Source organism: Pleurodeles waltl, chromosome 1_2 (genome assembly GCF_031143425.1).
Source record: "Pleurodeles waltl isolate 20211129_DDA chromosome 1_2, aPleWal1.hap1.20221129, whole genome shotgun sequence".
Classification (NCBI taxonomy): domain Eukaryota; kingdom Metazoa; phylum Chordata; class Amphibia; order Caudata; family Salamandridae; genus Pleurodeles; species Pleurodeles waltl.
In genome coordinates this window covers 706,610,142-706,623,271 of record NC_090437.1, presented here as the reverse complement: position 1 = coordinate 706,623,271, position 13,130 = coordinate 706,610,142, and the positions used below count along the sequence as shown (strand labels likewise).

At 42.9% G+C, this 13,130-nt stretch overlaps 1 protein-coding gene across 3 annotated transcripts in view; it reads right to left on the bottom strand.

The window, feature by feature from the left end:
- TMEM131L (transmembrane 131 like) overlaps positions 1-13,130 on the bottom strand; it is a 522,596-nt gene that overhangs the window by 83,919 nt on the left and 425,547 nt on the right. For all 3 annotated transcript variants that reach the window (XM_069242819.1, XM_069242836.1, XM_069242829.1), the window contains exon 28: positions 8,862-9,016. In XM_069242819.1, coding sequence (XP_069098920.1) covers positions 8,862-9,016 — 155 coding nt within the window. The remainder of the gene's footprint in view (positions 1-8,861; positions 9,017-13,130) is intronic.

The window sequence follows — 13,130 nt, the reverse complement described above, 5'->3', positions numbered from 1 at the left end:
TGTCAGAACTGGACTTGGAACTCTGCTTCCAGGATTTCGGATCTGCCCCAGGCATCGGTTTGGGCACCAAAACACTGCTTGCATCAAGAAGGGAGACACTGATGGCAACGATCAACTCTGCACTGATGGTCAAGTAGGTGCTGGCTGTTGCTCCGGGCCAAAGTACTCTGGGCCAAAGGCATCGATTGGATTTCAGCATCGAGCCTGCAGGCAGGGTACTGAAACAGCTGCTCGGTGACGACTATGGCAGAAATGCAGTGCTGGACGTAAGGACTCTTAGTGAGGATTTAGAGGGACTGAGTGTCTCTTGGACAGAGCAACACAAGGTGGGGGGCACATGTGGGGGGGAGGAGGGTGCAGGGGATACTGTACTTAAGGGTTGTTGAGACGGTTTAACATACTCCACTTCCAAATTGATCTCCAGGTTTGAGCCGGAATTGCCCTAATTGGAAAACACTTCTACTGCAGCAGACGGCTGAGGGAGGCTTTTCTCTTCCCTGGCGTGTTCCTGACCAAAGATGTCTGGAGTGTCATCAATGGATCTCCACAACATTTCAAGGTGACGTGCTTGACGGTCCCAAGGAGTTTTGTTCAAGTGAAAGGATTTATAGGTATCACAATCCACTTCCTAGTGTTCAGGTGACAAACATCAAGTTACAGACCAAATATTAGTTGGTACAGGGATACTTCATTTGGCAACACGGACAGTAACAGAAGGGTGTCCATTCCATCACCAGCTAGGCATTCTCAGAAGAATGTGATGGACTTCCAAGGAGTTCCAAGGAGGGCCCTGAAGGGCGAGGCCATGCAAGGGCAGAGGATGAAGTGAACCGAGCTAATGTATACCTAACTCAACAGGCAGATTGAAAATGCGATCGAAACAATCCTGACGAAGGGTATGAGTTAAACAAACCGAAAGGCAAGCTGTGAAAGAGTTGAAACAGAGGCACACATGACCGAACCATATGGCATGATCTATGTAGTTGATATCCATGCACATTGTCAACAAGAGGAGTCAATACCTTCTGACTCGAAAGACTTCTTTGAAGAAAAACAACTTGCACACATTCGGACCCAAAACTAGATGGCAGGAGTATGCAAAGCATGTGCATCTACAGCTACACAGGACTCAAACATGCTTTCTCTGCTGCCTTCTGTCTCAAATACTCATTTAGCAAACAAACTGACTATGACTTATGTGCCCAGACATCTGGACAGACTGTTCTAACTTTTCCCACAAACTGCAGTGTAACTTATCACCTTCTAACAGCAGGCTTAAAATATCATATCTTTGTATTTCTAAGAACAATCTGAAAACAGAGGAAGGAAAGCAGATTCCTTTAGAAAGTGTGAAGGAAGGACATAAGCACACTTTTCAAACTCATTTAATATTAGTAACAATAATAGTAATACTATATGTGCTTTTTATACATTACTTGCACAGTTTTCTGTCAACTTGAAGACGTGGTCAATTAGCAGTAAAATATCCAAAATCTGGAAGAAATGTGGATCCTCAAGCCACATTGTTAACTGCTCAGAAAATGTTTGAAAACAAAACTGTCCTAACTTGCATTCAACTGAGCTTAACACAGAAGAGGAGTGGCAATCAGAAAGCATCTTACTAGCACTCTAAATTAACACTTCAGACTGTCATTGTGCATGTCTGCCTATCCATTTGCCAAGTATGTTTAACCTCTTGGGTGCCCAGGACATAACGGTTACGTCCTAGGCTGCACCACTCAGATGCCGAAGGACGTAACAGTTACGTCCTGCACTTGGCCCACGGGGGAAGCGCTAACGATTCCCCCTATGGGCCTCCCTTCCCGGGGCAGGAATGGAAGGGGGAAATCACTTCCCCTTTCAACCTTGACCCCCCCAACCAAACTCCCTCCAGTGATGTCTGATGACGTCAGTACGCGATCACTCGCTGACCTCATCAGAGGTTGTCCCATTGCGCTAGAAGCTCAGCTTCCAGGGAGCTTTTTTTTGTAAGGCTATATTAATTAGGCCTTTTAAAAAAAAATATGTATACAGTTGGGGAGTGACCCGTTAGGCAAGGGTCACTCCCTGGGGGAACATTTATTTTAGGCCATTTCTGCCCCCCCCCCCCCCCCTTGGAAGCAGATCGGCCTATTTTAATTAGTGGCAAAAACCACTAGGCACCAGGGATTTTCTTTTTTTAACAGATGGGGAGCGACCCCTAAGGCAACGGTCGCTTCCCTGGGAGGCGATTTAATTTTAGGTCATATCTGCCCTCCTTGGGGGCAGAAACCACTAGACACCAGGGACTTTTTTCTGTGCCAACTTCACGCAAGGGGAGCGACCCCTTAGACAAGGGTCGCTCCCCTGGGGCAATTTTATTTTAGGCCTTTTCTGCCCTCTTTGGGGGCAGATCGACCCACTTTTATTAGGCCAATAAACCAGTAGACACCAGGGCTTTATTTTTTAATTTATTTTTTAACAGATGGGGAGTGACCCCTTAGGCAAGGGTCACTCCCCTGGTAGTCATACCCCCACCCCAAATAAATGGGGACACATTTTTTCTGCCCACTGGTGGGCAGATGTGGCAATTACTCCCAATCCACTCCCAGGGGGGAGTGTGGGGGGGAACTTGGGGGTGGGGGCAGAAGGCCTACTAGATGCCAGGGAATTAAAAAAAAAGAGAAAAAAAAGAAATTGTGGGGGGTGGCTATCAACCAGTATGGACATGGTCAAAGCCCCACCCCAAACACTAAAGGGGGTAACAGTCATTCAGCTCTCTCCCACCCCAACTAAAAGATATCATCTCAACAGCAAGCAAGAGGACATTTAATTATTTTGGGTTTTGGTTTTACATTTGGGCCATGAGAGCTTGGCTAACTCTCAAAATCGGCCCACTTGTAATGGTGAGGGCTGCACTTTTTGGACTTTGGGACGCTGCCATGTACAAAAATGTACGAGACCTAGACACATCTGAAAACTAAACATCTGGGTGAGTCCAGGGTGGTGTGCTTCACCTGCACACCGCACCATTTTCTTACCCACAATGCCCTGCAAACCTCCAACTTTGCTTGAAATCACACATTTTCCCCACATTTGTTTTATGAACCTCCGGAATCTGCAGGAATCCATAAAATTCCTACCAACTAGCATTGTCGCATGTATTGATAAAAATTCCGCCCCACTTGTCATCCTAAAAACGTTTTTTTTTTTTTTTTTTTAACTGTCCTTTTGGACCCGCTTTGGTTCCCCCTCAATTTTGACATGTTTTTGGCTCTTCCCTGTCACAGGCACTCAAGTTAGGTATTATTTTTATCAGGAGACTGAGGGGAGCATTGGGTGGTAGGAAATTTGTGCTGGTGCGGTGCTCCCACACAGAATGTGGGGAAAATGAGATTTAAAAAAAACTAAATTTGAGGTTTGCTGAGGATTCTGGTTAAGAAAACACTGGGGGATCCACGCAAGTTACACCTGCCCGGACTCCCTCAGGTGTCTATTTTTCAGAAATATCTGGGTTTGGTAGGTTTCCCTAGATGGCTGCTGACCCCAGGACCAAAAATGCAGGTGCCCCCCTTGCAAAAACAGGTGATTGATAATTTGGATGTGTCCACATAGTGTTTTAGGCCATTTCTTGTTGCGGGCACTAGGCCTACCCACACAAGTGAGGTACTATTTTTATCGTAAGATGTGGGGGAATACTGGGTAGAAGGAAGTTTGTGGCTCCCCTCAGATTCCAGAACTTTGGAGCACCGAAATATGATGAAAAAGTGTTTTTGCCAAATTTTGAGGTTTGCTAAGGATTCTGGGTAACACAACCTGGTGAGAGCGCCACAAGTTAACCCATCCTGAGTTCCCCTAGGTGTCTAGTTTTCAGAAATGTACAGGTTTTCTAGGTTTTCCTAGGTGCCGGATGAGCTAGAGGCCAAAATCCACAGCTCAGCCCTATGCAAAAAACAGGTCAGTTTTCAATGTGAAAATGTGATGTCCATGTTTCGTTTTGGGGCGTTTCCTGTCGCAGGCACTAGGCTTAACCACACAAGTGAGGTATAATTGTTATCGGGAGACTTGGGGGAACACTAAAAAGAAGAACAAGTGCTATTGCCCCTTGTCTGTGTCTACATTTTTTCCTTCCAAATGTAAGACAGTGTATAAAAAAAGAGGTCTATTTGAGAAATACCCTGTAATTCACGTGCTTGTTTGGGGACCCTGGAATTCAGAGATGTGCAAATAACCACTGCTTCTTAACACCTTATCTTGTGCCCATTTTGGAAATACAAAGGTTTGCTTGATACCACTTTTTATATTTCACCAAATGAATTGCTGTTTACTTGGTATACAATGAAAACCATTGCAGGGTGCAGCTCATTTATTGGCTCTGGGTACCTAGGGTTCTTGATGAACCTACATGCCCTATATATCCCCGCAACCAGAAGAGTCCAGCAGACGTAACGGTATATTGTTTTAAAAAATCTGCTATAGCTGGAAAAAGTTATAGATGAAAACGGACAGAAATGGCTCTTTTTTCACTTCAATTTCAATATTTTTTATTTTATTTTAGCTGTTACTTTCTGTAGGAAAACCTTGAAAGATATACACAAATGACCCATTACTGAATTCAGAAGTTTGTCTACTTTTCAGAAATGTTTAGCTGTCCGGAACCCTGCATTGGTTTCACACCCATTTCTGGAAGGAAGCTGAAAGCACAAAAAATTAGTAAAAATGGGATACGTCCCAAAATTGTGTTGAAAAATGTGTTTTTCTGATTTAAGTCTGCCTGTTCCTGAAAGCTGAGAATATGGTGCGTTTAGCACAGCAAACCCTTTGTTGATGCCATTTTCAGGGAAAAGAACCACATGCTTTCTTCTGCAGCACTTTTTTCCCATTGTTTTTTTTTCAAAACAAACTTTTAGCTGTATTTTGACTAACTTCTTGGTCTCCTTCAGGGGAGCCCACAAACTCTGGGTACCTCTAAAATCCCTAGGATGTTGGAAATAAAAGGCCACAAATTTGGCATGGGTAGCTATGTAGGCAAAAAGGTATGAGGGACTAAGCACAAATTACCCAAAATAGCCAAAAAAGGCTCAGCACCTGAGGGGGCAAAGGTCTGGCAGCACTCCACAATATATCTCTCTTGTTCTAGGAGAAAATCTTTATTCAGTCAAACTTTGATATTTGTATGAAGAAAAGAGCAGTAGGAAGGGGTTTTAGATGCTCACTGTTTATCTTTTACCTGCTACAATCAAAATGTTGTGATACAAACATATCTCAGTCCATGCACATCATTCTCAGGAGTGGAGGGAGGACTGCTGGAAAGAGGAGTCAGAGTTCTGGGTTATGAGGCAGACAGAGGTGAGGGAAATATAAAAAGTTACTTATAATACCAAGTTAAGGGAACAGGTCCGCAGAAGGGAAACAGGAACCGGAAAGAATGAGGGAAGTATTGACAATAGGAATGAACGAGGAAAGAGGTAAAAGAAAGCCAAATTCTGCACAAGAGCTAGAAAAACACCATCCCAATATTTTTTACAGAGCAATTATGAGTAAACATTGAAAACCACTGATTTTTAATATGTATTTATAATAGTGATAAAATCTGACCACAATACACAAACAATAGAAACTGCATGCAGGAAAGCCTAACAATTAACTAGTAAATATTGCAAAAAGACAAACTATTAAATACAGACAAACAGGTTAGGGATGTGTGATGATGAACCATGTTTGGGTTGTATTTAGTTGTCATTCATTTTTAATTGCAGAATTATTAATCATTATGGTGATAATGTTCTCATAATTTATTGAAAAATAGCACATACAAAATTATAATCATAAAATACCAACGTCTGTACAACTTGATTTGGGGGCGTGGGGAGGCATTTCGCAATATCACACCTCTAGGGACATTAGTGACTTTATCACCTCTGGAAATAAGAAATTCCTTGACTGGTTTATCTGATTACACACATCCTAGTGCAAACTTAGTGGTAGGGGTGAGAAACATCTGTGAGTTTTCCTATTTTCAGCAAAGACTACAGTTACCTGTGGGGATTTGGGAAATCTACTAGATGTGCCCCCCAAATTACAGAGCGCTCATTACAAGGGTATTCATGCAATGTAAAACCATAAAGTCACTACAACGCTGAGCACCAATATCACAGAATATTGGCTGGGCAAAGAAAATATCTAATTGTTGGAATTAATAAAGGAATGGACAGCCATTCCAAACCTCCATACACTCATGTCAATCTTCATTGTTCACAAAAACTCTGGCTGGCGCTTATTATGAATGCATCTTCTTGAAACAATTATTTTCTCATGCCTAGTAATCCTTCTTTGGTCATACAACCTGACATACATCATGGTTGTTTCTCTATAAACCAAATATCTTTTAGACTTCAGATGCTCACATCTTTAATTTGCATGGGCAATTTGGCCGCTGGCAGACTCTCCAAGATGACATTATGCTACTTTGGTTCTTTCTGAACTGTTTATAGCATTTGTGTCAAAGCGCCAGTCCGATAAGGCATCAATTAAGGGACTGTAACACAGGTTTAAGTGATACTGTGTTTGTGTGGTTTCCTTTGCAACAACAACATATTAAAAGAAAACCTGCTGAAAAGCTGTATCAAGTAGATTTAACTCCATGCAGTTACTCCTCAAACTTAAATGCCATGTATCCTTCTACCATTGCTGCGCTTCATCTGCCTGTTATGTATTTTTGCTTTCAAGTGTGCAACCTTTAAATACAATTCGCTTAGTCCAAGCTATACAAGTATTGCAAAAAAAAAAAAAAAAAAATCACAATAAAGAAAATGCATGCCTATATTTAAGTTAGTACATGACTCAGCAGTATTGATATTTTGTTATTGATAATACAGGGAGTGCAGAATTATTAGGCAAATGAGTATTTTGACCACATCATCCTCTTTATGCATGTTGTCTTACTCCAAGCTGTATAGGCTCGAAAGCCTACTACCAATTAAGCATATTAGGTGATGTGCATCTCTGTAATGAGAAGGGGTGTGGTCTAATGACATCAACACCCTATATCAGGTGTGCATAATTATTAGGCAACTTCCTTTCCTTTGGCAAAATGGGTCAAAAGAAGGACTTGACAGGCTCAGAAAAGTCAAAAATAGTGAGATATCTTGCAGAGGGATGCAGCACTCTTAAAATTGCAAAGCTTCTGAAGCGTGATCATCGAACAATCAAGCGTTTCATTCAAAATAGTCAACAGGGTCGCAAGAAGCGTGTGGAAAAACCAAGGCGCAAAATAACTGCCCATGAACTGAGAAAAGTCAAGCGTGCAGCTGCCACGATGCCACTTGCCACCAGTTTGGCCATATTTCAGAGCTGCAACATCACTGGAGTGCCCAAAAGCACAAGGTGTGCAATACTCAGAGACATGGCCAAGGTAAGAAAGGCTGAAAGACGACCACCACTGAACAAGACACACAAGCTGAAACGTCAAGACTGGGCCAAGAAATATCTCAAGACTGATTTTTCTAAGGTTTTATGGACTGATGAAATGAGAGTGAGTCTTGATGGGCCAGATGGATGGGCCCGTGGCTGGATTGGTAAAGGGCAGAGAGTTCCAGTCTGACTGAGACGCCAGCAAGGTGGAGGTGGAGTACTGGTTTGGGCTGGTATCATCAAAGATGAGCTTGTGGGGCCTTTTCGGGTTGAGGATGGAGTCAAGCTCAACTACCAGTCCTACTGCCAGTTCCTGGAAGACACCTTCTTCAAGCAGTGGTACAGGAAGAAGTCTGCATCCTTCAAGAAAAACATGATTTTCATGCAGGACAATGCTCCATCACACGCGTCCAAGTACTCCACAGCGTGGCTGGCAAGAAAGGGTATAAAAGAAGGAAATCTAATGACATGGCCTCCTTGTTCACCTGATCTGAACCCCATTGAGAACCTGTGGTCCATCATCAAATGTGAGATTTACAAGGAGGGAAAACAGTACACCTCTCTGAACAGTGTCTGGGAGGCTGTGGTTGCTGCTGCACGCAATGTTGATGGTGAACAGATCAAAAAACTGACAGCATCCATGGATGGCAGGCTTTTGAGTGTCCTTGCAAAGAAAGGTGGCTATATTGGTCACTGATTTGTTTTTGTTTTGTTTTTGAATGTCAGAAATGTATATTTGTGAATGTTGAGATGTTATATTGGTTTCACTGGTAATAATAAATAATTGAAATGGGTATATATTTTTTTTTGTTAAGTTGCCTAATAATTATGCACAGTAATAGTCACCTGCACACACAGATATCCCCCTAACATAGCTAAAACTAAAAACAAACTAAAAACTACTTCCAAAAATATTCAGCTTTGATATTAATGAGTTTTTTGGGTTCATTGAGAACATGGTTGTTGTTCAATAATAAAATTAATCCTCAAAAATACAACTTGCCTAATAATTCTGCACTCCCTGTAGAATGACCCATTATTCTGGCACCTTACGCATATAAAATAAAAATAAAAAGGGAAAAAGGGGCTTTGCTTTATTATTAAATAGAAATCCATAAATAAGCATATGTGATGCTAACATGCCCCTCTGCTCCCTCGCTGCTTACCATAAAACATCACCTAAGCAACGTTAGCACGACTGAACTTGTGCAACTATGTATATAATTCACCACTTCACCCATTTTTGCTTGTACCCGTCTGAAATGTGGTTTCACATTGTAGAGATAACTTTATTGTACTTGGTAAAGAGTTCACTATGATATATTGTACTTTACCCCCCTATAAAACAATTGTTAGTGAAATATGAGCAAGGTACAGAATACGTCTATTGCATGGCTATGCAGACTATTAGTTAGAATTATACTGCACTCCAGCACATCAAATGCTAATGCATAACCTAAAACACAAACCTGTTTCTGCATGCATAGGTAAACTTGCAGGCTTTTGGTCGTTTTTGCAAACATCAACATTTCCTGTTGGGTACCAGGTTCGTAGTCTGTTAGCTCTAAGCTCAGGTCTTTCAAATTCTGTACAGAAGTGCGAAGACTCATTCTGTTCAGGGACCCTGCAATAACATAAGAATGCCATAGTAAAAAATTAATGACAGCAAGTTGTGAGACCATCTAGGAACATAACCTATAACACTACTCAACTATTTTAGCATCATCCTCCAGACACAGGACACAAACACTGATAAAGGACAACTGCCAAAATGTTAATGCAAAAACAGTGAAATATATAATGTACTCATCTGGCAGGAGAGAGATGTAGACATGAAAATATGAAGTGTGCAGACATTAAAACAGTGAAATGTTCAGAAGAGATAAAGGAACAGGTAAGAGGACACTGGTGTGAACAGAGGAACATGACCCATCTGAAAACAGTTATTCAGTGGCCTCAGACGGGGACATTCCTTGGAGCATGCCACCCAATCACTAAGGCCAGTTTAGCAAGTGAAAAAGCCATATGCTACGAAATATGTAGCAAAGCTGTGAAGGGTCAGTAAAATTCTTCAATAATTAAATTAAGACATGTTATACTTTTGTTCAGACCAGTAGAACAAATTACTCACCTTCAGTAACGCTCTTTCTGGTGGATACCATATCTAATCACAGGCCCCTCACCTTAAAATAACCCCAGGTGCCGGACTGGACACATACTTTTTCCATAGCAGTGCTACAGTGAACAGATAAGTGGCAGCACTGAGCTTCACGACAGACTTGTCGTAGGGAAGCTGAGCCATATATAAGACCTGCCTCTGCACACTATAGGCAGTTTCTGGTCTTTTCCCACTTACAGAATAGGGAGGTGGGAAAGTGGTAAGGAACGCAAGAGCATTACCAAAGTTAAGTAATTTGCTGCTCCGATGGACACTTCTAATCACAGATTTCTCACCTAAGAATATATACCAAAGCAGTACTTTTCCAAGTGGAGGGTCTGTGGAGCAGCTTCAGTGAAATAGTTTTGTAGCACCGAGCAGGTGAAATGCCTATCACGCAGACCTGGCTTACTAGGCAGCAGTTCTTTGTAAAGGTGTGCCTTGACACCCACATTGCAGCCTGGCAAATGGCAAGGACTGGTACTCTGTGAAGTCAACAATGGTAGCACCTTAGCCCAGTGTAATAAGCTCTCAGATCTTCCGGAGGCTACTTCTTGTCCAGTGCATATATGATCTTGATGCAGAGGATTATCCATCATGACAGGGTTCAACATCCACTCAACAGTCCTAGGTATGATCAAGGTAAAAGCTTAAAACCCTCTTGGGTCCATCTGGTGCAGCCTAATCTCTTCCTTCAAGATGTGATGTGAGTGGCACAAAGACCTCAGGCAGAGCCAAGGAATTGCCCAATGTGAATGGGAGTAACAATCTTTGGCAAGAATGCCACTCAAGGCACCTGCACCGAGTTCCCATCTGGGAAAACATTGGTGCTGGGTGGCTGTACTGAAAGTGGCTGAAGTTCACTTGTGACAGTGCTGATATAATCACAATGAGGAAGATGTCTTTAAAATCAGTAGACAAACCGAGCAGCTATGCACCGGATTATAAGGCATACTCATGAGAAATGACAAGACCAAGTTAAGGTCCCACTGTGTCATCTCAAATGGTTTTGGAGGTAACGTGTGTCAAACCTCTAATAAATCTCAACAGGTGATTTAAACAAAGATGGGTGGCCCGGGAAAAGTAGAAAGGCCAAAAGGGCCAACAAACACTCCAAGACCCTCCAGGGCCAAAGATAAAACAAGCAAAAGGATGTCCATCAGCTTTGCTTAAAAGGGGACAATTTTACGAAAGCCACAAATTTGTCCCAGCATATATGGATCTCGTGAAAGGATGCCTGGTTGCATGGATGGTAACAACTTCATGCAGTAGATTAAAAGCAGTCAGTTGTCGCTGCATAATCTCCATGCCTGTAAGTGAGGATTGTGTAGAGTCAGTTGAGGACCCTGCCCTGCTGCCATGAGAGCAGGTACTCACAAAGCAGAAGCCTGATCGGAGGAAAGACTTGTGTCCAAAAGGTTTGGGTAAAACACTCCTTGCCCAGCCCTGAGCCATTAGTATGATTTGGGTACAGTCGTTCTTGATCTTCCTCAGAACTTGGCATAGGATAAGTAGTGGTGTGAAGGCATACAAAAGTTCCATGTTCCATTCCAGCCGGAACACATCTTCTAATGAATGTTCTAGTGGAAACTTCTAAGAGCAAAACTTTCAACACTGCACATTGCAGAACAGTGGTGAAAAGATCTATTGCCTGGGTTCTCCAGACTGTAGGAAGACACTGTAGGAAGTACATTGGGATGTATGAGCAACTTGTGATCCACCAGGAGATACCTGATCAATTTGTCCACTCCGGCATTCATGGACCCATGCCAGTGCTTTGCAATAAGGACAATGCCCTGGCTCCATACACCCTAGGGATGCAGAACCTCCTAGCACAGGACCACACACCATCCTGTTTGTTGCAGTGGCACACAGGAGTGGTATTGTCAGTAAGGTGTACCAACCTCCCTTTGATGAATGACAGAAAGGCCTTGAGACCCACATGAATGGTCCGCAACTCTGGCAGATTGAGTTTGAGCTGGCCAACCACCATAGACCCCTTATTTTCACCTCCCCAGATGCCCTCCACAACCTAGTTGCAATGTGTCTGCCACCACCACCACCACCACCAGCTATGGCTAAGGAAGTGAGGAGGCCTTGCTGCTGGACTAACTGTGTTCAAGCAGCCACTGCTGCTTATTTCAAGCTGTATCCATCGTGACCTAGATAGCAACAGTCAGACTGCCATGATACGGGGCCCATCTGAACTTCAAATTCTGTGGCAGAGGAAACAAGTGCACCTGGTACAGATGACGAGGAGGTTGCAGGAAGCTTAAAGGCAGAGAAGCCTTAGAGCTGTTCTTAGCAGAAACAAGTCAGATCCATCTTCATCATTACCCAAATGTCCTGGACTCATTGCAGCAGAGGGAAATTCCTAAACTCCACTGTGCCCGGGACTATTTCAATAAATGGAAGCCTCAGCACAGGATCAGGTGGGACTTTGGCTTGTTGATAGTGAAGGTCAATGATGTCAAAATGTTCCTGCTTACAACAACCAGTCATTGAGACATCGGAATACTGGTATCCTGGACCTCCGAAGTTGGGCAGCGACCATCACTTTTGTGAACATCTAAGGGGCACTGGTGAGGTCTACCATGAACACAGCTAACTGAAAATTCTCCTGGTATATTGTGAAGCAAAGATATGAGAGACTGCAGGATGGGAATATGACAATTTACATTTTGCAGGTCTAAGAAGGCCATCTAGTCACCACAGTCCAGAGCAGACAGGGTCTAGGCCAGAATGTAATCATTTTAAATTGGTCTTTCCCAAGTGTGGCATTCTGAGGCAGAAAAGAGGCTTGAAGCTCCCAAACGTTCTTTTGAGAGCAAGGAAACATTGAGAATTACTACCCCTTGCTCTTTCCAAGTTTGGAATCCTCTCAATGGTACGTCTGGAGAGCAACAACTGCACTTCCTGTAAGAGAATGGAAAAGTGCTTGTCTGAAATCTACTCTGGTGTGGGAGGAATAGTAGGTGGCGCAGAAAGAAAAGACAGGCCATAGACATTTGAAATGATCTGTAAGGCTAACCTGTCTCACTTCATGGATCGCCAACCTGGGAGGAAATATCGAATTTCATCACCCCCCCAGTTAGGCATGCACCACTAAGGTTAAACTAAAGTAGTTTGGTAAATTCTGTAGGAGGACAAGAGGAACTGGAAGACTAGTACCTGCATACTACCTGCCAGAACTATGTCCAAGGCATCTAAAGGACCGGGGTGTCTGCTTTACTGATTGGGAGGCAGTCTCTGTCTATACACCAGTTCTCCAAAAAACCTTTAAACTTCCAGAACTGATGCAGAATCTGTTTTGCAGGGATCAACAGTGCCATAAGGCATGTCATAGCTCCAATGTGAAAGCGGTCCATTGAGGTGTCTGGCTTTTCACTGAAAATGTTGAATCCATTAAAGGGCATATCCATGAAGGAGGTTGGTACACTGCTGGAGAATTCTGTGGAACACATCCACTCATGATGAAGTACAACCCTAGTATCAACTGCTTTCCCATTGGCAATTTGTAATATATATACCTGGTAGGATAACCTACTTGGTCTCATCTGTCCGTCATGAATAGTCTGGG